This window comes from Magnolia sinica, chromosome 11 (assembly GCF_029962835.1).
Source record: "Magnolia sinica isolate HGM2019 chromosome 11, MsV1, whole genome shotgun sequence".
NCBI classification, from domain to species: domain Eukaryota; kingdom Viridiplantae; phylum Streptophyta; class Magnoliopsida; order Magnoliales; family Magnoliaceae; genus Magnolia; species Magnolia sinica.
The window spans coordinates 69,125,878-69,153,325 of NC_080583.1; the positions used below are offsets into that span (position 1 = coordinate 69,125,878).

General features: G+C 41.1%; 1 protein-coding gene across 1 annotated transcript; it reads right to left on the bottom strand.

Annotated features, from left to right (window-relative positions):
- Positions 1–394: 394 nt before the first annotated feature.
- LOC131219297 (uncharacterized) lies at positions 395–26,657 on the bottom strand. The gene is made up of 6 exons (XM_058214362.1): positions 26,555–26,657; positions 14,239–14,555; positions 12,745–13,396; positions 12,453–12,652; positions 3,255–3,499; positions 395–1,790 (listed from the first exon to the last, which is right to left on the bottom strand). The coding sequence occupies exons 2-6, from the start codon at positions 14,508–14,510 to the stop codon at positions 988–990; spliced, it is 2,172 nt and encodes a 723-aa protein (XP_058070345.1). The 5' UTR covers positions 14,511–14,555; positions 26,555–26,657; the 3' UTR covers positions 395–987.
- Between the last annotated feature and the right edge of the window lie 791 nt (positions 26,658–27,448).

Below are 27,448 nucleotides of genomic sequence, written 5' to 3' on the forward strand. Positions count from 1 at the left end.
ATCCTGATTTTTGGGCCGTCCAACTTTCTTGACAGGGAGACCGAATAGACAGTTTGGATGCCATGCACACCCATAGCCTCACAGACGGCACTTGTAGAATAAAATTACTTTACAAGGACCTGTAAAGGTGTCGGGCTCACAAGGAAAACGCTAGGGTGGGACCCATATCCCAAGAAATAGCAGAACACTCTCATGGACATTCGAAAAAACTTTGATACTCTAGCAGTGTAATGATGATACACACACACTTAGAAATTACTTAGAAATCAAATATCTGCTATACAAATCAAATTTTAACTGTCCAAATTATGATTAACAGTTTGGATGTATCATGAACTAAAAATGATGCTTATTTGAGATTATCTCACTATTAGATTGATAGACAATTATTAGATGGTTAAGAATGAAATATCCAATCATCATATATTTCAAGCGTCGTCCATGAATCAGACGTTAGGGTCGTACAAACAATCTAATTTTGGGATGGTGAATTAGTGACCGAGCTCCACAATTTAGTTGGTTTAATTCAATCAATGCATGCTACATGTACAACTTATGAGAACCTGTGTATCACCCGTCATTTTCTGCCTGAGTATCATTAACTCCCCAGCATCGAACAGGTTCTCTTCTCATGGGTCGCTACAACTCTGCCAAAGTAAGCCCTGTAAGACTTGATTACAAAAATCCTGATGCCATGGAGCAATGCACAACATAGCTTTCTGACTTGGCAAGCAGAGGTCTTATCCCGACTCATCTGGGTCTGATTCCAGTTGTGACTCGCCCAAGTCAAGGTGAATCAGCCCAACTCCACCAAGTCATGAGTGAATCCAAGGGTGAATTGTGGCATTGAACCAGTTCAATCCCAACTGAGTCTGAGTCGACTCAGAAAAGTCGCATCCAACTCTTCGAGTAGTCAATCCATGATGCACAAAGAATTTCAGAACATTCATGACCGATAAGTACATTTGAGCTCCTGTGGATACACCTTCAGGCAGAAGCGGGACCCCTCAACCGAGACAATCTCTTCCGTTTCCGACTCTTCCTAGGAGCCGGAGCCTTCTTGGAACCAGGCGGAAGGGCCAGAGCACCACCTGCTGGCTTACCAACAGATGTTCTGCCTTTCCTAGAAACCCACTTCAATGGCAGATTATTTACCACATGACCAATATCATCGGCCTGGTGTAGCTCAACCAGCCGTAGAATTTTCTCTTGCATGAGGCCCACCCAAGCCATGGACTGATCAAGGGCAATAGAATCATCCATGGGCTTTTGCCACAAATCCATTAAGATCTGTTGCAATGATTGAAACGACATGGATGGTCGATAACCCTTGCGGTTGTGACAGACCATATTGACCTTGACAACATGCTTACAAAGGTTCCCTTGCATTGCCCATGAACAGTCACAGAGAGAAAATTCCGATCCAGGATTCCACACCAGATGTGTTTGGCCGCCATCCTTTTGGCTAGTGACCTTCGCAAATCGGTGGTCTTTATCATCCAACACAACGGCATCATCCGGAATTTGCAATGCTCTATGCCATGATGTGGAAGCAATGTACTCGTCCTTGACAGCTTGGAAAGAACCGCTTTCATCTGCATAGCGAGCAAGCCAATAGCTGGAATGCAGCTCGGTCGTCAGCTTGTGCACCAGCCAGTCGACTCGTTGGAGCGCACCAAGATGTGAATCGTCATATAGTTTGAGCTTCAGCTTCAAGTGATAGGCTTCGATGGCACTGCTCGCTTCTTGACTCGCCAGTGGGAGACTCCTCATGGTGGCAAGCCACATTTCTAGCGTATAGAAAGAATCTCACATGAGTAAAATTGTAACAAGAGATGCTGTGCTCTCAGAGCACTAGAAATTGCTGTGCTCCTAGTTGCATCGGTTAACTCGGACACTCCAATCAATCGATCTGAAATGTCCAAAAGACATTTCATGGGTCACCATGCAAAAATCGCAATGATCAGATGATCCAATCCATCCTTGATTTGGCCTTATTTTCTATAGACATCCTTTTTCCAAGCCATGGATGGATGGCTGTCATCACCAGCCAAAAGTAACTCTTTAGAATTATAAGCAATCCATGATGGTCCTTAACAAACAGATGGATCAAATCGTTGATTGGAGCTATTTTTGTGTAAACAATCTTGACCGGCCATATTAAAGGATTTTGATCAAATCATTGATATTTGTCAGATCAGTGTGACATTCCCATGGTAGCCATGAAGTGTACATTGGACTTGTCTAGATCAAGGTATTGAACTGGCTAACCATCCCAATGCAACTAGGAGCACTATCACGTACAGTGCTCTGAGACCATTGCAGCATTTCTCAATTGCAACATCCTTAGAACTTTGCCAGGCTACAGACACTTCTGTACATGGACATCTGTGTCGTGCATTGTGGGGCCCATGGTGTCTATGATCTGGCCAAAAAGTCAGTCTGGCCAACTCATCAGGTAGGTCAAGAAGGTACGAAAACAAATGGACAGTTGAAAGGTCAACATACACGTGGAGCCCCTGATGGGAGAACCAACCCAGTGTTTAGGGTCAGATCATCTGAATAGTGGCATTTCAAGTGACATTTATAGCATAGAAATAATAAAACATGAGTATGACTGTAACATCATTAAAATTTTTGCTAGGCTACAGACACCCTCTCCGCATGGCTGGACATCTCAGCTGTGCATCAAATAGGGCCCACTGTAGATGACCTGGCCCAAAAATCAGTCTGGCCAACTCATCAGCTAGGCCACAAAGGTATGAAAACAATGGACAGTTGCAAAGGTCACCATTCAACATACATGTGCAGACCACCTGGGAGAACCAGCCAGGCTTTCAGGTCAGATCATCTGAACTATGAGGTGGTGCGCCTGATGCACTTAAAGTGACATTTCTAGCATAGAAAGAATTAAACATGAGTATGATTGCAACATGATTAGAACTTTTGCCAGGCTACAGACACCCTCTCTGCATGACTGGACACATGAGCCATGCATCAGATGGAGCCACAATGTAAATGACCTCAGCCAAAAGTCAGTGTGGCCAACTCATCAGGTAGACCATGAAGGTATGAAAACAATGGATGGTTGAAACGTCTGCATTCAACATACACATGTGGACCACCACATGGTATAACCAGCCAGGCTTTTGGGGTCAGATCATCTGAACTGTGGGGCACGCCTAATGCACAGACAGAATGTAGTCCACCTCGGGCTTTAAAAAAATAAAGGGCAAGTAAGATTGGCATCTGACCAATTTTAGGCACCCAACATGTCTTGAAGTAGCGCATGAAGGCTGTTTGGTCGGCAAAATCTTGAATTAGTTCTCCCATAGCATTTACAGAATCCACCCCATTCCAAACGCTGTACATTATTTCTCCAAGACGTTTGAATATCTCCCGCTGAACTTCAATGTGACTGCATTTCTTGATGATGTTCCTCAGCCACGATCTACGAATCCGCCAAACACTAAAAAGAACAGGACAGCAAAAGATGTCCCTAAACGCACCATTCGAAACAGGTTAATAGGCTGGACGATATATCATTACTATAATTGCTAAGCCCGCATGCAGCTGTCTACATGCACCTCTACATAGCTCCAATCCAAGCATCAGTTGGGCTCTGCAATTCTATGTATCATTTAAACCATCAATTATTTGTATAAATGTGGGGCCTACCTCAGATGCCCCACACATGGTACGCAGTCACGTGTGGCCTGCTTGTAAAGGCGCATGTAGGCTCACCAAGATTTATTTTTTAAAAACATTGCAAAGAAATTCATTAAAAAAAGCAAAAGCCAAGAAGACAACAAGCAAAAACAGAACCTAAAACAAACAGAAATGAGAAAAAGAAGAGGAATGAAAGCAAACTAACAAAAGACTAAAAGCCTAAAAACCTGAAAACACTATGCAACTCGAGACTCGAACAGGCCAGAAGGCTCTAAGCAAAGGAGGCAATCTGTCTAAAGATGTTTAGACTGATCAGACACTCCTTCAGATCCCAAATGATTTGCCCGGACACCAAAGCAGAAAGAGGAAGATAAATCTTGGAAGCAATGGTGGTTCCTTTCTCTTTTAATGGCACATAGGAAGCCATAACTACCATGTTCCACACCACCTTGGAATCATGGGCTCACTGAGATCACTACAGAAGCAATGATTTATGGGCTTAGCGTATGGAAACTTCCCATGCATCTAGTTGCATTTAGACTCGTTGCCGCCTACATGATCAATCTGGACCATCGATTAGGTCAACTCCACAATTATTCCATTATGGAATGAAAATCAAAGCAATTGTACAGTCCTAAACATCCTTAATTAGATATAAATTCTATGAATGATCATTTCCATCCATTTTTGCATGCCTCTGACTGGATGGTTTAGATTGGTTGATCAATATGACCTTTTCAAGGCAGCCTTGAGAGTGGACTGGACCTAAATGGATGGTCCAGATAAGTGTCATTGATGCCAACAAGTCCAAATGGAACTAGGTGCAGAGAAGCATATCCATGTGCTTAGCCCACTAGATTATTTATTCAGCCCACTTAGTCCTAAATGGTTAGGATTTCTCAAAGCACTGTAAGTTATAGTGCTTCAAGTTGCATCGGTTCACTTGGACAGTCCAGTCGATCAATCTGAAGCCACTAGTTCTCTCAGAGCACAATAAGCTATGGTGCTTCTAGTTGCATTGGTTCAGTCGGACAGTCCAATCGATCAATCTGAACTGTCTATTAAGTCCAGAACGCTTTTCATGGGCTACTAAGCAAAAATAGCACCAATTGGATGATCCAATCTATCCTTGAGTGGGCCTTACCTTCTATTGCCATCATTTTTCCAAACCATGGATGGGATGGGTTAAGATTGCCTCATAAAAGCAATATTTAGAATCACTAAGGGTAGAGCACATGAAACGCTTGTAGAGTGATGAAGGGAGGGGACAAGAGAGAGAGGTTACAGAGAATGAAATTAAGAGAGAGAGAGAGAGAGAGAGAGAGAGAGAGAGAGAGAGAGAGAGAGAGAGAGAGAGAGAGAGAGAGAGAGTAAATAAAGAAAATGAAAAAAATTAGTTACTACAACCAAACTGTGGGTCCCACAGGTGGTTGAACGACAAGCTCCAAACTAGGATCAAATGTTCCAAACAGCCTAAAACAATTTAAAAGAAAATATACAATTTATTTTTATTTTTTTAAAAAAAGAGTAAAATAAGGTAATATAAATGAAAAACATCAGGTCATAAATCCAAATTGTAGCTCGCATAGCTGGTCCCACAGCTTACAATACATGAGATCGTATGTCTCATATGAATTGAACGAATTGATTCAATATTGAACATCGATCTCAAAAACCCCATTTGCTCAATAGAATTCCACATTAATCATTCTTTAAAACCAATGTCATTGGTGGGTTAATGCGGGGGCATTTTCACACCGGGCTCGAGTGGGGTTGCTTGTGGGATGCAGGGGCACACTCCGGGTGGACGGCCCATGTGAGGCTGGTGGCTTGTGTGAAGGCTGGTGGCTCGTGTGAGGCTGGTGGCTCGTGTGAAGCGGAACCCATTTGGGGGGTTCGGCCGAGGTCCTAACCCATGGGATATGGGACCTAGCCTATGAGATAAGGGCCTGTTTGGCTAGTTGCATTAGGTGGGATTAAGGTGGATGGAATTGCAAAAGTTGCAATTAATGCATGTGTAAGGTATTGTCTATGGATTGGGTTTATCCCATGTTTTGTAATCCCATGTTTGGAATTGATAGAAATATATTTAATCCCACAGTATTGAACTAAATCCATGTTTTGAAATAGACTCGGGATTGCAAAAGGTACATACCATTTCTCCCTACTCATGTTTGGGATGTAACATATGGTCACCTTGAAACCTTCTATCACCAACTAATCCACGATTGGAGACGTTGTACTGGGTTTGGTCCTAGATTTGATATGACTGCTTCCTATTGACGTACATGACCCACATATGTGGGCCCCACCACATATGTTGTTTTGGATCAACATCATCGATTCAGCTTAGGAATTAATTTATATTAACACCCAAATAATGAAGGAAATCTGAAGTCAAATTGTGCCCCATCACAGGATAGAACATGGATTGCAGTCACCTGTACTTGAATAAATACATGAAAGATAACATGTAATATTGTAGTCGTAGTTAAAATAACAATAGATAACAACAAACATGCAGCGCCAATAAGTAAAGTTTCTATAGTTTGATCACAACATACAATGCGAAAAAAGAAACAAGATCGAAACGAAAAAGAAAACAAATGTCGTCCCGAAGGTCAGATTTAAGTCAACTGTGGATGTACCCTTTGAAACTGTTGTTGGCGTCCCGAATGTCGGATTCAAGTCTTCCAATGATGTACCATGTGGAACCATTGTTGTCGTCCGACGTTCAATGTGAGTTAAGATGTCTGAGTTCGAAGTCGGAATATTTACGTAGGACTGTATGTCAACACGGGGAGACATCTCCATCACTCGTCTCTGGCCTGATCCAATTGCTCTACAACAACTCCAAAAATCCAACATGGGGAAACCTGCCCCACCACATAGAAAATGTACAGTGGTTTTTCACGAGGTCTAGTTGTTCCCTTCGCGGTGGACCACTTGTGTTACCGAGTAGGCTGGATTTTGAGATCTAGCTCTAACATGTGGGGACTCATCTAATAGACGGCCCCACATAGCACGAATCGGTTGTTTCGACCAAGGCTGTAGCCCAATTTTGAACACGACTTTTTAGTTGTGTCTCAACCAGGACCATTAGCAAGAATCCCTGTGCACATTTAATTTCGCTTGGTCTAGAATAAGCACAGGAATTCCGTGTCACCATTAACGCAGAGTGGGAGAGAAACTAGCATGCAATTGGTACACACAAGGTAATGGCTCATTCACGAGGGAGAGAGGAAGGAAAGAAATCTATGGTCCCTACAAAACAACAGACATACCTTAGCCTGTGGCTCCACCTGCATGCACGATTGCCTCCTTTGACCTCCACCTCTCCTCAGCAGCTATATATACAGTGGTAACCCCTTCCGATCTTCGACTACAATGGAGTATGAGAGATGTACGATCAACATCATCTCCCATCTGAGCAGAGGCGACAGGGTATGGTGGTGAGATGTATCGAGCCCCGCATCTCTCTATCTCTCAAATCTATAGGGCATGCGTCCGGAGGTAGCCTTGTTTCTCTCTATCCGTGAGAAGAGAACCATGTTTTTTTCTTTTTCTTTTCTTTTTGGGTCTCGTAGGACCAAATGGCATGAATGCAGGAAGATATGGAGGGGAACAGGTATTGACTAGTATGCACCGCGATCGATATACCACACTATATGGTGTTAACAATAATATACAAACCATAAATCCACACCGTCCATCCCTTTTCAAAGCTAATTACTAGGCATCATCCCAAAAATGAAGCTTAATCAACTCTTAGGTGGACCACACTACAATGTGTTCACGTGATTGAAACCCCACCATTAAAAACTTCATGGATTTCTCCACCATACAGCGTGGTATATCGATCGCAGTGCATACTAGTCATCACTTGTTCCCCTCCAATATCTTCCCGCATCCATGCCATTCGGTCCTACGAGAGAAAATAAAAAATAAAAAATCATGGCACTCTTCTCACAAATAGAGAGAAGCAGGGCCATCTCCAGACGGATGCCTTATAGATTTGAGAGATAGAGAAACACAGGGCTCGATACATCTCACCACCATACACTATCACCTCTGCTCGAATGGGAGATGATGTTGACCGCACATCTCTCATCCTCCTTTGTAGTTGAAGATCGAAAGGGGTTACCACTGTATATATAGCAGCCGAGGAGAGGTGGAAGTCGAAGGAGGCAATCGTGCATACGAGTGGAGCCATAGGCTAAGGTATGTTTATTATTTTGTAGGGACCATAGATTTCTCTTTCCTTCCTCTCTTGTGAATGAACCATTACCTTGCGTGTACCAATTGCGTGCCAGTTTCTCTCCCACTCTGCGTTAATGGTGACACGGAATTTTTGTGCTTATTCCAGACCAGGCGAAATCCCATTTTGAATATGCACAAGGATTCTCACTAACGGTCCTAGTTGAGACACAACCGACAAGTCTTATGTGTTCAAAACTGGGCTACGGATGGTCGAGACAACCGATTCATGTTATGTGGGGCCCATTATGATGCATGAATTTCAACCGACCCATCTATTAGATGAGTCCCCACATGTTAGAGCTAGATCTCAAAATCCAGCCTGCTCTATAACACAAGTGGCCCACCGCAAAGGGAACAACCAGACCTCGTAAAAAACCACCGTACATTTTCTCTGTGGTGGGGCAGGTTTCTCCATGTTGTATTTTTGAAGCTGTCATAGAACAATTGGATCAGGCCAAAGACAAGTGATGGAGATGTCTCCCCATGCTGACATACAGTCCTACGTAAATATTCCGACTCCGAACTCAAACATCTCAACCCACATCGAACGTCGGACGACAACAATAGTTTCACCTGGTACATCAACGGAAGACTTGAATTCAACATTTGGGACGCCAACAACAGTTTCAAAGGGTACATCCACGGATGACTTAAATCCGACCTTCGGTACGACATTTGTTTTCTTTTTCGTTTCGATCCTGGTTCTTTTTTCGCATTGTATGTTGTGATCAAACTATAGGAACTTTACTTATTGGCGCTGTATGTTTATTGTTATCTACTATTATTTTAACGGCTACAATATTACATGTTATCTTTCATCTATGCATTCAAGTACAGGTGGCTGCAATCCATGATCTATCCTGTGATGGGGCACAATTTTACTTCAAATCTCCCTCATTATTTGGGTGTTAATATAAATTAATTCCTATGCTGAATCGATGGTGTGGATTCAAAACAACTTATGTGGTGGGTCCCACATGTGGGTCATGTACGTCAATAGAAAGCAATCATCAAATCTAGGACCAAACCCAGTATGACGTCTCCAAACGTGGATTGGTTGGTGATAGAAGGTTTCAAGGTGACCATATGCAACATCCAGTATTTTAAATATCGACGATATCAACCGATATATCCGACAATATATCTTGTATCCCACCTGTGCGATACGAAACGCATAGGTAGTGTCGATATATCCCACATATTCGATCCAGTGAGCATTTTCGATTTCCAATCTATGTTTTTGTTGCAAGTCATATTAAACTAATGTCAAATTGTTACAAATTTATGATTCTTCATATTTTACATGAAAAATCATAGATTTGAAACTTCGATTTCGAGATTTAGGGGAGATGGATCAAGTTGTGGAAATTTGAGAAAAAACGAAATTTCTCAATTTCTCGCAAATCATTTGCAATCTTTGTATCTAAACACAAAATTAAACATGTAACCTAATCTAGTGATTCTTCTTTTGCTTTTGAATGTATTGCTAGTGTTTCCATACATGTCTTCTTACGTTTATAAATTATATGAACAGACTTCGAATATGCTTACATCAATTCAGTTGGAAAGCCCATATATTAGGACCCCATATAAAGGAAACCCCTATTATGTGCACTTTTTTTGTAATGTTTTGATTTTTAAGTGTATATTGATGTCTTTTTCAACAATCTCTGAAGTTCCATTAAAAAAATCAACCAATTTCCCAATGTTTCCATGTTTCCCAACAACAGCGATACATTACGCAGTACAATTGATATATCTCATGTGATAACCGATATATATCCGTATCTTAAAGGTGCGATACATTATGCGATAACGATATTTAAAACATTAGTTACATTCCAAACATGAGTAGGGAGAAATGGTATGTACCTTTTGCAATCCCGAATCTATTTCCAAACATCAAATTTAGTTCAATACCCGCGGGATTAAAGATATTTCTATCAATTCCAAACATGGCATTACAAAACATAGGATAAACCCAATCCATAGACAATACCTTACACATGCATTAATTGCAACGTTTGCAATTCCATCCACCTTAATCCCACCTAATGCAGCTAGGCAAACAGGCCCTAAAGTGATTAATTCACCATGCTCTATCAATTCGAGCTTCTAGAGCAAGTGGTTAATTGTCCTGCATCAAGGTGGTATCAGAGTGGGAGGTTTCGCGTTCGAGTCTCCTCACCAGGAGTGATTAATGCAGAGGCATTTTCATACCGGGCTCAAGTGGGGTTGCCTGTGGGATGCGGGGGCACACTCGGGGTGGGGTGGCTCATGTGAGATGGGCCTCATCTATGTGAGGAGGGTGTCTCATGTGAAGTGGAACCCATGTGCGAGCAAGTGGTTAATTGTCATGCATCATGGGTTTAATTAGTGCTAAAATTAGTGGATTTTACATATTGTTGCTTTCTTCTCGTAGATGCATGCTCTGCACACTGTTCTTCATTATTTATAATCATTTATTCAAACGTCAACATTTCAAGAGGGAAATGGAAGAGCAAATAGGGTTTCAGGAGGCTGACAGACTGAATGAGAGATGAGAGCAAGGTATTTTGTATCGGTAACGATGACCGTAATGGTCACCACCATTACCGATACAAGTATCGGCCATAATGGTTGATAATGGGGCATAACGACCGTTACGGCCATCGGAACAGTTGGGAAAAAAAAAAATATTTGCCAAAAAATTCCAATAAAAAAAATATCTAGAAAATCCGAAATAATGTAAATATTCCAAATATGTATTCAGTTTTTATTTTGAACATGTTTCTGGTAGCATAATGGTCCACCATTACAATTAATCATTAGAACTAGATATCAAAAAAAAAAAAAAAACATAAATATCACCTTTTTCATTTTTTTGAAAAAATGGCCCTTGAAGCTTCTATTCACTCAAATCACTTCAATATGGTTTTAATCATAAAAACTATAGTAAGAGTGGTTGAAATTTACTGTAGAATGATCTAAGAGAGTTTTTGGAATGAAAAAAGTGAAAAAAATGAGGAGAAAATGGATTTAATATTAAAAGAGGTGGTCATTTTTTGAAGAAAAATGGATTTAAATAGAAAAAGTGGTCGTTTTTCGAACGTTAAGCGGGTAATTGTCGTTATGCCCCATAATGGCCAATATAGTCCCAAAAAACCTACCCCGTTTCACCCTCGTATCGCGTAACGGTCATTGCCGTTACCTATACGTATCGACCTTTATAGCTATATCGTAACAGATACACAACACCTTGGACGAGAGGATCGACAAAGCCGGGGGGGGGGGGGGGGGGGTGAGAGAGAGCAAAGGAATTAGGGTTAGTCATGTGGCAAGTGTGCGGAAAATCCCAACCATACATTCACAGGATACGGGTAATATCAAGTGTCCATGGTCACGCACGCACAAATTCACATTCCAAAAATACCCTTAAACAAAAATAGAAATTCCATTCAATGTCCAAAGATATTTGGAAGCCTGAACAATTGTCAAAAACTAATTGCAGGGGAAAAATTCTCCACCTGCACGTCGTGTTATAGATAGTCAAGTACTTCATGATTGCCCTGAACAAATAGATGATCAAATTGTTGATTTAGCCTATTTTTGTGTAAATGGCTTGATCATACATATTAAAGCCATTGATTAAGTGATTAGTACTGGTCAAATTGTGAGACATTTGCATGGTAGCCCAAAAAAATTGTGTTGGACCTAATGAGCATTAGAGCATCTCCCTCCCCCCATAGACAAGGAGCGAGAGAGATGCACACATTGAACAGGTTGGACAGTTACCGTCCACCTGGTGGATAACTTCCAAACCATCATGTGTGTTTGCCATCCACCCTATTCAATAGGCCCCACCATGAGAGTCACCTTATGCAAAATTCGCTCCATCCGCTCATCAGGTGGAACACACCAGAAAATAATGTATACCTGCTGATAAATAACAAAATATAAGTGTGGTCCACCTTATGAGTGGGAGGGGCTGATTTTTACACAAGACTTGAATGTTGCCATCCACCCTATTCAATAGGCCCCACCATGAGAGTCACCTTATGCAAAATTCGCCCCATCCACTCATCAGGTGGAACACACCAGAAAATAATGTATACCTGCTGATAAATAACAAAATACAAGTGTGGTCCACCTTATGAGTGGGAGGGGCTGATTTTTACACAAGACTTGAATGTTGCATGCACATGAAATGTTGAAAGTTGAGACTCATCTATGGGGTGGACTGAAAGTTTTTGTCCTAACATGGAGTGAAGCCCCAACCAGTTCGGTGAGGGACCATGGTAGCATTTGTTTTTCAAAATGTTTTCAAGTATAAATGGATAGGGGCGCCAAAGCAGGAGCGGGAACGTGAGTCCTATGCATGATTCGAAGCGGGAAGGACACCAAGTTAGAAGGATCATGGAACTGAGCATCCAACCAGTTGGATGTGACATCTCTCATTAATTTAGACAGACATGCATACATACAAATTTACACACACACATAAATATGGAGCTTCAAATAGAGGGAGGATAATAGAATCTTGCCTGATGGGATCAACCTCCACAGCTGCATCATCAATCAGAAACCCACTAACCCTCCAAACTGGGTCGACAGCATGAATTCTATCAGCAAGAGCTTTCGTCCATTTACATACATCCTGCTTTGCAAAGCTCCGGGTAATGACCCATGCAACAGGAAGTGCATGTTGTCTCGAGTCAAAGGCAAGAAGAGAGTACAGCGGATACTGCATAACCCAAATACACAGCACAATATCAGATAAAGGGGTCAATGTGCAGTTTGTAAGCTTGTACAGTTGAGCAGAAGTGGTGGACATGCCTTGAGTTTTTTAATGCCAAACGTTGAATCTGCTGCAATAAGACTGTGATGACCAAAACGAACCATTTGTTGTAACTGCCATTCTGTTTGAATTCCCAAAATAAATGCATCCGTATCTGTAGAATCCTGATAAAAGAACACTGACTTCTTATTGCGTTCGACCCATAAGCGAATGCTAGCTTGATCATCAAGGTCCAGTTCATGTGTGGACCGTTTGATAATCATCCCTAGTTTTTGGACATATTGGGATGCAAGGCTATTGACTTTGGCATTTGATCCACAATAACGCTGAACTCCTTCAATGTGTTTTTGCAATATGTTTTCCTCAGGAATGCCCAGATAAATCATGGACATCGTTTGCTGCTGAATCTCGTCGCAAATGTAAGGGATTTTCTTCGCACCTGGGCCAATAGCATCTCTGTCAAGCGGTCCATGGCACAAGAAACCCGACTTATTGACATGGCGTCTGTCGTTGTATATAATCATTGCGACTGACGGACGAGCGTAGAGGCGCTTCACTACAAAATGGCAAGTGCAGCCCCGCATTGATTGTGGTCTAGCAGCACGGTTTCTTGTATTGAGTCTATATTTCCGACTGGGTAAGATACTCCCACCCTCTCCATAATTCTCAGGACCAAACGAGCACCAATACCTGCAAACCCAACACAAATTTAAGAAGATCTACTTGTTTCAATAAAGTGTTGTTTGGCATATTGATTTCGGGGCATTTGAAATTGGAATCCAAATCCACGCTAAATTTGGGGGATTTAAAATCCAGTAGGGATTTGAAATCCTAAGGAAGTCCATTTTTCAATTCTTCTCTAATGGCTTGATTGGATGGTGCAAAAGAAAAGAAAACTGTAACGATTATCCAATAATTATTTTCCCCGATTTCCCATGAGCATGGATTCTCATGGATTTTGGGGGTCTTGTTTGGATAATTAACAAATGAAAAACCAAATGAAGCTGTCAAGAAAGTCACCACATATTTTGTGCATGAAAATTTGACTTTAGTGTTTGGGTAAATGGTTACATTTTGAAATCCAATGTTTCTTTTGCTATCCAAACATGATAAAATGTACAATCAAAGGAAAAGTCATCCATTTTCTTTTGTTTTCTTTTCTTTTTTTTTACCCACAATCCAAATAGGCCCCTAAAAGCTGGCCTGCAAACTCCACAGATTTGAAATCCTGTCTAACAGCTATAATTTCCAAAATGATCATTTAAGGAGAGCAGCAACCCTCCACACTTCCAAATCCAGATTGCCAAACACAGTTTCTGATTTCCACAGATTGATAATCCAGGTTGCCAAACAAAACTGACAGAATGAAAATATCAGGGATTGCAAGTCCTGGATTTGTTATTCTTAAGTAAAAAATCCAAATCTTAGTTACGCTGTATGACCCCTCATGTGAAAAATGAAACCACAATTAAAAAGATGAACAAAGATAGTAAGTAAAAAGAAAGAAAGCTTGACAGAGTATGTCAACTCACAGCCTATACTCAAGATATTCATCACTCTTGTAGTTCTTCAAGCTGCCTTTTTCTCTTTTTCTCCCTTTCTCAATGTGAAATCTTGTCGGGCATTCGACATTAGAGCATTCTCCAATTATAAATGCATCAACGCGCTTGTATGGGATAAGGGCCACATCATCAATGTGGTGCTCATTAGTTCCGAACTTGGTCCATGTCAGATTAATGGAAGAGAATTCTTCACCGGGCGGATCTTGCAACGGAATATCAAGAACGCTATCCTTTACCTCCATCTGGTGTTGTATCTTTCCGTGATTGAACTACTGAAACATTAGAATCTACCACCCATTCAGGCAATAACAATGATTAGTCAATATGAAAATTGGAAGCAAAATATAAAAGCACAAACAACGGTCAAGTAATTGGATTTTGTAAAACATATGAAAGAATAACTAGCCCAGGATGAACTACTATCACTTCATTTATAGAAAAGGGGGTATGCACTTGCAATGCACATGGAGAGAGGAGGGGTATGAGCAAAGGGAGAGAGATTCGGATTTTGGAGGGAAATGGTGAGGCTAGACACAGGTGCAGGCTGCACACAGAGAGAGGAAAAGGAAAAGGAAACAGATAGTAGAGCTAAATTACAAAGAGAGATGACCCCAGAAGAGGAAGAGATGGTGCAGGCAACACATAGAGGAGAGATGGGGGTGCATGCTATGCACGGAGAGAGCATTTAACCACTTAAAATCTAAGCCGTTTGAGGGTGTTTGCAAGTAAAATCTCAACCATAGCTTTTGAGCACCAGCTAAACTTTTAAATGACATTATTACACTCATTTATTTGGGTAAATCCTTTCCAATATCCCCTTAAAACCGTAAGTTAAGAACTCGTCAAAAAGGGGTATAGATGTCGACGACTCTTCAAAGGCAAGCGTCCCATCCCGCCATTTCCAATGTTGTGGCCCACATGAGTTTTAGATCTGTTCTGATTTTGGGCTAGTGTCCTAACATGAGCAATTGCAATTGACGGATGGAGCAAGTGTCGCACAGATATCACAGTGGACCCAACATAGCCTTTCGTTGAACAGTCGGTCTCATCAATTGCACCATTCCCAGATCGTGTTATACAAACAGAGATCATAGTTACCTAAATCATTACAACTACCATCGAATTGAGATTCACTACAAGCTACCAGAATTGCAATTTGATTCACTATAAATCAATTATATTCATCAAATTGGATGGATACAGACATACAGTACATTAGTAATTTGCCTCTATATGCTGTCAATAGCTATTTTGATAAAGTCGTGCATGCATGTCTAAGGTATTTGTGTACATGCCAACATATCTGCCAGCATGGCATACATATATGAGATCAGATTCATCCATCATGAAGGTCACAATGCCTTGAAGACCTGGCATAAAAACCATTTTGGTCAACTGCTTAGATGGGCTACAGTTGGCGGAACAAAAGTACGGCGAAAAATGATCTTTCTAAGCCACCACCTGTTTCCAATGTAGTGGCTCACCTGATGAGTGGCCCAGCCTAATTTTTGGATTACAACATCTAAATGGTCACACACATTATGGACAGCTTGGATATTGCACCTGCCTACCACATTGGCATGTGCTGCGCTGCCATGTAGATGGGATAACTTTTACACGTGTAGACTTCAAACTTCCATCTGTATCATCTTAGAAGTCACCTACTTCAGTACTCAAATATGGTACGTGGTGTTGGCTTTGATAACAAATGTTAATAACCTAAATATACACCAAAAGCCCTAGGACTGATGGAACACATCATGCTAAGCCCTTAAACCATGGTGGAGCTGGAAAAACCAGAATATGATAGAGCCATGTCTCTACATTGCATGTGGCTATATTGTCCGTCAATCTAAAGGTCCAACCAGTTGGCCTTATTATGGATAGACAATGTTTCGAAAATCATACTTATCAGAAGATACTTGGACATAGAACAGAGTGAGATCCATCACTTATCGGAAGGCCATACCCGTCACTCATCTTTATATCCTAGTACTTAACTTTAACCATTAACTATTTTTTTCCCACAGTCAATTTGGAGGCACTATTTAGATGGCAATGATCATCTGATCTATGCGAATCTCGAACCAGTTTCCTTCATAGTGGGTCCCACTTGATGGATAATCCTGATTGAAAGATAACACTACCACATACGGCTCTAACATGTTCTGGTTCTTCAGGCTCTACAATATCATCTCCCTTGCATAATACCTTTTGTGGGATTGGAAGAAATACAGAAACTATTCCTAATTGCAAATGCCTCTACAAACACACTTAAGCTAAACTTGTCCATCTATAAAATCAGCAGAAAAATACAAGAGCAAGACGTGCATATGGCAAGTGCAACTCACATAAGGAGAGAGGTGGTTTGCAAGACATGGGAGAGAGCTAAAGGTTATAAGAAGTTGTTCAATACTTTGGCAGTGTGTGGGTTGATACCAGTGTTCGAGTTATCGGCGAAATGTCAATAATATCGACGATAATATCGGCGAAACCCCCTATATTCGTTTCTCTGCCAGATGTCGGCGAAAAATTGGCGAAATATAGGCGATTTTTTTGAGATGGGAGATATTATTGGAATATTCCATTTCGTACTCCATTATCGACGAAATATCGGGAGATATTATCGACGTAAGGGCGATATTTTCAGAATATTAACTGTAGCCACCGACCCCACGAGAAAACTGTAGCTACCTACCTCTTTCTCTGATAAATATCGGGAATATCAGGGAATACCTGGTTAAACGGAAGTCGGAACCGGAGCTGGAACAGGAGCTTCTCAATTGACAGATCCGGTATGTGTACGCAAAACCCCTCTTTTCTCGCCATCTCAATTTCTTCCTTCGAGCGAAAATCTCTCTCGCACCGGGAAATCGGATTTCGCACCGAGCGAAAATCGCTCTCGCACTGGGAAATCAGATTTTGTCGAGCGAAAATCCCTCTTGCGGTGAGGAGTTCACACCCTACGAATGCGAAATACCTCTCGCCCTGGGAGGTAAATCGGACGGATGCATGGGCGGACTGAGAAGTACGCTCCTATCGTACTGACTAAACTCAGTTGGGCCCACTTTGAATGTATGTGGTCTATCTAAGCCGTCCATCCGTTTTTCCATCTAATTTAAGAGGATGAGCCCAAAATTTAAGCATATCCAAAACTTCTGTGGCCCCCAAGAATTTTTCAATGGTAGACGTGCAATTCAACTATTTCCTGCAGTGTGGTCCAACCATGATGTATGTGGGCCCCACCATGATGTATGTGTATTATCCACTCCGTTCATCCATTTTTACAGATCATTGTAGGGCTTTATCCCAAAATCGAGATGGATAAAAATATCAGGTGGACCACACCACAGGAAAATAATAGTAATTGGATATCCATCATTTAAATCCTCCTAAGGCCCACTATACTATTTATTTGACATCCAATCTGTTAATTAGGTCATACAGACCCAGATTAAGGGAAAAAACAAAGATCGGGTTGTTCCAAAACCTTTATGGCCCTCAAAAAGTTTTGAATGGTCAAAGTTCATTCAACACTATTTCTTGTAATGTGGTCCAATTGAGATTGGGATATACCTGTTTTTTTTTTTCCATATCATAAAATTATCTATAAAAATAGATGGACGGCATGGATGAAACACATACCTCGTGGTGGGGCCCACAGAGCACAACAAGGGAGTAGCCAATCTGTTTCCAAAGCTCAAGTGAGTCGTACTATAGGAAAATGTGGTTAGGGAAATTCCTACCGTTGAAACCTTCCTGGGTTCAACAGTGATGTTTAGATGCCATCCATACCGTTAATAATGTCATTACTATTGGGATGAACTGAAAACAAAAATATTGGCTGAATCAAAACTTCTTTGGCCCCACGAATATTTCAACTGTGGACGTTTGATTATCACATTTTAGGCTCACTTGAGCTTTAGATGTGGTTCATTTTTTGCATCATGTCCTAAAATGAACTCACAAAACGGATGGACAGGGAGGATTTTTCACAAACATCACAGTGGGCCCCACCTGAGCTTGCAACACAAGAAGGAAATCCGAGTCCTGCGCTGCTGTTGAATGGGGCGCGGATGGAAGCGGTTTGCGTACTGAGTACAGCACCCTAAGCGTACTGAGTAAACTCTGTGGGGTCCACCGTGATTTATGTATTTTATCCAGTTTGTCCATCCATTTTACAAGATAATTTTAGGGCCTTAGATAAAAAACGAAGGATATACAAGGCTAAAATGGACCACACCACAGGAAACAGTGTGAATTGAAGTTATACCGCTGAAAAATTCTTGGGGGCCACAGAAGTTTTGGATCAAGATTAGATTTGTTTTTTCCTTTCATCCATGTTTGTTTGATCTTATGAACAGTTTGGATGAAAAATAAACATCACTGTGGGGCATAGAAAGGTTTCAACAATGGAAATCATTATTTCCACTATTTCCCGCGGTATGATCCACTTGAGATTTGCATAAGCTTCAATTTTGGGGCTCAACGCCTAAAATGAGATGGAAAAACGTATGGAAGGTGTGGCTAAACCACATGAATTCACAGTGGGCCCAACTGAGTTTACTCAGTACAATAAGGGCGTACTCAGTAAGCAATCCGATTTCTGGTGTATTGGCTACAGACAAAAGCCGTAGCCAAAGGAAACAGATTGGCTAACCCCCCTGCCACCAGCCAATGGCTGGTGGTAGGTGCTCCGTGGACCCCACCATGATTAATGTGTTTCATCCATGCCATCAATCTATTTTCCTACATTTTATAGAATGAGACCAAAACAGAGGTATATCACAGTCTCAAGTGGACCACATTATCGAAAACAATGTTGAATAAACTTCAACCATTAAAAACTTTCATAAAAACTTTCTGAGGGCCATAAAAGTTTTGAATCAAGCTTATCTTTGTTTTTTCCCTTCATCTGGATCTGTATGACCTAATCAACAGATTGGATGTCAAATAAACAGTACAGTCGTGTCCTTGGGAGGATTTTAATGGTGGATATCCAATCACTATTATTTTCCTGTGGTGTGGTCCACCTGAGATTTATATTCCTATCATTTTTGGTATAAAGCCCTAAAATGGTCTGTAAAAATGAATGAACGGAATGGATGAAACATATACATCATGGTGGGGCCCACAGAGCACCGACCACCAGACCGTCCTAAACTTTGAGTCGGGCGCAGATTAGATACTAACAAGGTCAGTGGCCAAATGGCTACTGAAGTGATGTCGCCAAGCTCTGTGGACCCCACCAGGATGCATGTGTTGTATCCATACCGTCCAACCATTTGTAGACATCGTTTTATGGCATTACAAAGAGAATGAGATAGATCTAAATTTCAAGTGGACCCACCACAGAAAACCGTGGGAGCCGTCACACCCACCATTCAAACATTTATAGGGCCCACAATGATGCATTTTTGAGTTCCATCCTATTCATAAATTAACATAAAGATAGATGAAGTGAAAACAAAAATATCAACTTCTTCGGAAACTACTATGGCCCCTAAGAAGTTTTGAACGGTGAATGTCACAGTCCCCACTATTTTCCATGGTGGGGTCCACTTGAACTTTATTATGGGCCACAAAAGTTTTGTATAAAGCAGATATTTGTTTTTTCACTTCATCCAGATTTACGTAACCTTTTCAACGGGTTGGATGGAAAATAAACATTATGGACACATTATGGTGGGTCCTAATAAGTGTTTAACAGTGGACCATACAATCACAACTGTTTCCTTTTGCATTGTCCACCTGAGACTATATCTGTTTCTTTTTTTTTTTCCAATACTCCATAATTAAATACAAAAACAGATGAACGGCGTGGATATAGAATAAATACATCAAATTCCCAAAAATCAGGATGATCAGTTAATTAAATGGGCTACACCAGAGGGAACAAGTTGGGAGATAACGTCCACCCTTTATTTGCATGGACCCATCATGTTGTATGTATAAATCACAATAGGCCCCATAAAGTTTACTCAGTATGCAATCTGCAAATTCTTTCCTCAATTGTAATTTATATGAATTTTTGATCTGATCTAACATCTTAGCCCTTGAAATGATTTGGGATTATTACACTGAATACGAGCCGATGCACTTTTTTTTTTTTTTTGTCAATTATTGCAAATTTGTATACTACTAGGGAGCAAAATGTCGTCTGAATCGGGAAAAGGATGAGCAAGGGACATTGGGTGGAAACATGGACGGCCAGTGGAGGGGAATAAATATGAGGCCATATGCGACTATTGTGGCCAAGTGATATGGAGTGGGGGAGTGTCTAAGCTAAAGGAACATTTGACAGGAGGATACAAGAATGTGAAAGATTGTCCAAGTGTAACAAGGCCAGTGAAAGAGGAGATGAGAAGAGTGTTGACTAAAGCAAAGTTACGCAAGCTGCAACAAAAGCATTGGGAGAGGGATATGAGGGAAGAGCTACGAGGCACTGGACGGGGCCTAGGTGCTATCAACGAGCACGATGATGACGACGATGAGGGGATTGCGTACCCCGATGACTGTGTTACGACTCGAGAAAGGAGTGATTTTAGACAAGTGATTCGTGAGTCTCGCTGTCTCGGGCTTCGGAGTAGAAAGGGGAGCAAAGAAGATGGGTTGATGAGAGTAAGCCGTCGTTTGGGACGTCCAGACATGAGGCTGGTGGGAGCAGCAGATGATTTGAGGGAGGCAGCGGGCATGGCCTACAATGCACGCAAAGCGCTCGTGTCCCAGATGCACCCATCACAGGCGTTTATCAAAAAAGATTAAAAAATATGTGGAGCAAGGGGCTCAGGGAGAAAGTAGGTGGCGCTATATCTAGGTGGTTTATCTCGAGTAATGTATCAGTAAATGCAGCAGCCAGTCCTCACTTCAAAAATATGATTGAGGAGATGCAACGTGCCGGGCCCGGCGTGAAGCCTCCAACGCTACAGAAGATTCTTGGCGTCTACCTCGAACGGGAGCACGAGGAGATGCAGGCTTGAGTACGTGGACTTAAAGTCAAACTTGAAGCAGTATGGGATAGCAATCATGTATGATGGGTGGACGGGACCCACGAAATTGTCCGTTATCAATTTCATGGTGTACTATAGAGGACAACTGGTTTTCCTCAAATCCATTGACGCATGGCCAGAATAAAAGATCACGAATACATATATGCTCTCCTAAAATGAGTGATTAGAGATGTTGGGTCCCAAAATGTTGTCCAAGTTGTGACGGACAATGGCAGTGCGTTCGTTAAGGCGGGGAAGAAATTGATGAAGAAGTTCAATCTCTATTGAACCCCGTATGCGGCACACTGCATCGATTTAATGCTCGAGGAGATAGGCCAGAGAGATTCTATCAAGAAAACTATCCAGGATGCGAGGAGAGTGACAAACTTTATATACAATCATTCATGGTTGTTGGCTGCAATGCGTGAGCGTTGTGGAGAGGACATCGTTAGACCAGGCGAGACACGGCTCGGCACAAACTTCATTGCACTCGACAGCTTATACAGGCACCACGTGGGTTTGAGAAATTTGTTCAGATCCGAGAAATACATGGAGTGGAATCAGAGGAAGACTAAGGGTGCAAAGACTTGTTCGAAGATAGTGCTTTCTGATTCCTTCTGAGATAAAGTTCACAATGTCGTTTCCTTCCTGCATCCTATATATAAGGTTCTACGAGCCGTAGATAATGAGATGTGGCCTTCGATGGGGTCAATGTATGAGCTTATGAGAATTATGAGAGAGGGGATAATGATTGCAATCCCCAGTTAGTATCAATGGGTGATCAGTATCATCGATCATTGATGGACCGAGACTCTCGAGCATCCACTCCACTAAGCCAGTAAGTTTGTTAATACAACTGAGTACTTTAAGCATCACTTCTGTTTACATGTTAATACAACTAAGTAACTAATATTTGGGTTTCAGCATACTACCTAAATCTCAAATTTCATTATAAACGCCGGCTCCATGAGAATCAAGATTTGACGATGGCCATCCATAAAGCGTTCGAACGATTGTTCCCAAAATCGACAGCGCAAGCAGATTTCGATAACCAGGTAATGCAATAAATTTTCTTCCTTATAGCCTCTAGAAATATGGGTGATTAAAAATAATGACCTGTGAATCCGTGTTTACAATTATTGCGGTTTAAGGATGCGAGAGGTACGTTCTCATCCGCACTAGCAAAAGCATCGACTAAAACGATGATGTCGTGTGAGTATAGTAACATAATTAGGTAATTGCATTTTTCGTTTAAACTTCAAACTAAAATAAGCTACTCATGGATATATAGGTGAGTGGTGGGCGATGTACGAAGTCGACATGCCCACACTGCAGTTATTGGCAGTCTGTGTTCTAGCACAGACTGTATCCTCCTCACCGTGTGAGAGGAATTGGAGCACATGGTCACTCATACACACCAGCAAGAGAAACAGGCTGGCATATGAGAAGCTGCCAAAGCTCGTTTACTACCACTATAATATGAAGTTAAGAGAGAGGTAGTTGCGGGTAGACCGAGAATGGAGGAAAATCAGGACCGGCTGGACCTGTTGTCTATAAGTAACATAGCACAGATAGGTGATGATGGTGAGGACCCACTTTGTGTGGGTCAAATCAGCTGATTTAGATGATGCGAAGGGAGGCCCTGCTCCACAGGTAGCCGAGGGAGCAGCGGCTTTGGGTATTGATGTCGATCAGGTAGTAATCGAACAGAAGGCAGATACAGACTCCTTTGATCCTTTGGTGAGGAGTTTGGCACGTTCCAATGAGGGTGAGGAAGCATCTTCACGGCCCCCTCCCCATCATCAAGTCGTAGTGAGTGATGATGATGATGAGACTCGATCCCCACTCGACACTGGTCCTGGGGACGACGACGATGACAATGACGACGGTAATGAGGGAGGGGACGGAGGCACCGACACTAGTATAGGTGGTACTAGTGGGGGTGGGGGTGACAGTGGTGGGGGGTACACGACGGCTCAGAGCCAACGATCCGTTGGCTAGTTCACTGAGGAACAAAGCTTTGACCATACCACTCAAGACATGGACCATGAATCTCGTCCACCATCCAGGGCAAGAGCATCGGAGCCCACATATGTTCGAGCGTAGTTCGAAGAAGAAAGCTGGACGCGCCGTGGCTGATGCTCTCACATGCAGCTTGTCATCTATGGACATAAGTTCAGATCAGGGGAGCTCCGCCTCTGTCCCACCTTATGCTCATGGGGGATATCACGAGTATGGCCATGGCAGCTCTGACATTCAGTTACACTCATCTACCCATGGGTACAGGCAACCGGAAGATAGTTCTTCAAGTCATGACCCTTTGACAGGAGGATATTCGGGGTACCTGTATGACTAGCAGCAATACTACCAAGGAGTCGGGGTTGGACTTATTCTGTTCCCTCAGTACCCTGCTCAGGAAACGCCGTCGATGTATGTCACGCAATTCCCACATCTAGGCGTACTCATACAGTTTGGGGAGGATGACTATCAAAGGTACATAAGAGAGTTCCTCAATTGGTACGAGCGGAGGATGACCTGGGAACAGTACTGCCAACATGTTGGGCAACAGTACTACTCTCAACTACCACGGGATCCGGACAATGATTACGAGTCACCTCGTCACTCTGTGGGGATGAAACATGGCCAGAAATGTGTATTTTTTTCAATTCATTTACTTTTGCATGTCTTAATTGTTGTAAGCTTGCATTTGTATTGTATAAACTCATTTTGATTACTATTTAAGTGATTTCTTATGACAACAACGCAAGCTTTTTGGCCCCCATTAAATGGAAACTTCTAATTTAATGCATTTTTTTTGCAAATTTTTCATTCCTGAATATGTAAATATATGTATTTAAGTATGTCCTGAAGTTTCACTGAAAAATTCTACCATTTTCTCCATGTTTTTCCCTTTTTCCCTGCATTTCCGGTTATCGGTGATAACGATATTATATCTTTATCTCTAGCCAGCGAAACTTGTAGCGACACCGACAACTCGAACACTGGTTGATACTCAAGAGTCAAGCCATTTGAAATTGCACACATGGCAAACATTAGCTCAATCAAAACCGTTCAGGTTGTGGGGATCACATTAGATAGGTTGCCTACCAAATTTCATATTGATTAATATTTTTAATCTCCAATTAATAAGCATTTATTTGTTGAATTTCAACATTTAACTTTTTGGTCCATTAAATATCCATTAATTTTTTAAACTATTAAATATCCATTAATTGGTCAAGTATAAAATCAAATCAATATATTTTCAATTGAAATCCATCTTAATCAAAACCCACAATTTGCACTGTTTAATTTCAGTCCATTGCCTTCCACATGTGTAATTTCTTAGTGGTTGTGTATCAAGCATCTTACTCTACCAAGGTGATATGGAATGGGTGGCAAATAACTTCATGGACAACCAGGATATTACAAAAATAAATAAATAAAAATAAGGTCAGAAGACTCGAACTACGACAAAAACGGACTAAACGCACACCATAGCTTCCGACAGCCATAACATTGCGACCAACTATCTATTTTGCACGTATAATATATCGTCGGAAAGCTATCGGTGAACTCTACACCATGGCTAATAACCCAAGGTTCATTGGAAAGCTATCAGTGAGCTCTACACCATGGCTAATAACCCAAGGTTCATTGGAAAGCTATTAGTGAGCTCTACACCATGGCCAATAACCCAAGGTTCATTGGCCCCCAAACGGCTTCTCAAAATTCAATTGCTTTGGGGATCAATTTAGGATTTAAAGTTCAAACTTATTATTTTCAGTAAGTTCCATTTTTCTATTTTTTTAGGGTTTTAAGAGTACAATTGCGGTCCATAGTATTTGTTTTACTCATCTAACATGAGTTTTAGTAAGATTAGATGTCTTTTTACAATTTTGGGTAATTTTTACTATTTCAGGAAAGTATCATATTTCGAGTCAAATTAGGAATCCAAGGCTTCTTTTGATTATATAAGCACATCAAATACGTTGTAATCAACACTTTTCATCAACAATAACAACTTTATTTCTCATTTTTTTAGAGATTTCTCTCTCCTTATGTATTCAAGGGCTATTTTTTAGAACAAGGTGGAGATCGCTTCTCTTTCTCCACGTATCCACTACGTTACAAGGTATTAAAGTTTCTCCCCTTGTAAAAAGTAAGAGGGCACAGTTGAACGTGTGGTTGGTTACATGTTTCTAAATTCCCTAAATACCCTTTCTTAAAAATAAAAATATTATATATATATATATATATATATATATATATATATATATATATATATATATATATATATATATATATATATAACACTACTCCCTTTGTCTTTTAAACAAGGGAAAGATTCACCTCCTCCAAAATCTAGTTGCATGGGTAACAATGTCCATAGCTACTTGCATTATATATAGTAGAGATTTCTGACAGGGAGTTAGAGGTAGTCTATAATTATACGAGAACATTAGAATAAAAACCCCAAGTTTTCTTCCTTCTTATTTTTTTATTTTTTTATTTTTTTGGGTTTTGAGAAAAACTTTGATACTCTGTCAAAGTGTGATGGATGAGGCGTAGGCACTTATCAATTATCTGACTATCGGATTGGTGGACATCTGTTGCACGGCTAAAATGAGAAATATCCAACCGTCCTATTTCCAAAAACAAGTCGCCACGGATCAGAGGTTAGTATTGTTCAAACAATCGAACGTTGGAATTGTCACTTGGTTTATTTGAGTTAATGTATGCCATGTGTGCAATTTCTGAGTGCCTGCATTTCAAGCATCATATGCAGCCTGAATATCCCATTCCTCATCATTTTTCTTCCTTTTTTTTACACTACACCCGAGCATTGTATAATCTCTCTTTTGGAATTGGAAGTAACCTAACACTTGAACAGATAATAAGCAAATAGACAGTTAAGAGAGAAACACAGCAATTGTTCCCAATTGCAAATGCCTCCCAAAAATACTCAAACTAATCTTGTCCATTTATAAAATCAAGAAAAAAAATTTAATAAAAATACCCGCAATATATAACTCAAATCAAACGGTCCAAAATCATGGGACCACAATGGACGGGTCATAAACCCAAAATCTGGAAAAAGAAATCAAACGGCCAAAACCATGTGTCCATCATAAATGGGCAATAACCCCAAATCAGAATCAGGAAAAAAAAAAAAAAAAAAAAAGGTAAAATAATCATGCGGTCCAAACCGTGGGTCCACGATCGATGGGTCACAAAATCAGAATAAAAATTAAAATAATAATAATAATAATAATAACATAAATAAAATCCCTTACCAATCTTCTTCTTCTTCTTCTTCTTCTTCTTCTTCGAAGACAGACAGACAGACAGACAGAGGGAGAGAGAGAGAGAGAGAGAGAGAGAGAGAGAGAGAGAGAGTTAGGGTTTTAGAGGGGAGGGTTGGGTTTGGCCTAAGACGCAGAGAGAGAGAGGGAGAGGGAGAGGGAGAGAGGGGGGGAGGTTTTGATCGGGAGCGGATCAGGTGTTACCCGGGTAGTACGTCAGTAGGTGTTTCACTGATCGTGGGGCCCACCTTGATGTATTAATTTTATATCCACGCCGTCCATCTGTTTTTACAGCTCATTTTAGGGCATGGTTCCAAAAATAAAGTAGATCAAAATCTCAAAGATATCACGCAGTAGGGATTGAATTCCCACCATCAAAACCGCGTGGGGGCTACAAAAGTTTTGGATCGAGCTGATATTTGTGTTTTCCATTCATTCACGTCTGTGTGACCTTTGCAACAGGTTGGATGGAAGATAAACGTTACGGTGGGCCATTGGAAGTTTTTAACGGTAGGCATTCAATGACCACTGTTTCTTGTGGTATGGTGACTTGAGTTTTATCTATTTCAATCTTTGGACAATGCGCTGAGGGCCTGTTTGGGCGGTGGGATTACGAGGGATTAGGTGGGATGGGATTCAAAAAACATAATTATTACCCATGGCAGGGATCATCCCCTGTTGCTGTGTGATAAGATTAATGACATGCTTTGTTGATAATACGGTGGTACATTGAATGAATATACCCACCATCATTTGAAATTACTGAGAATAACACACGTGTTATATCTAAACTATTCATTTGTTTTGTAACCTCATTTTATGGCATGGGCCTAAAAATGAGATAGATCCAAAACTTATGTGGCCTCGAAGAAGTTTTCAACAGTA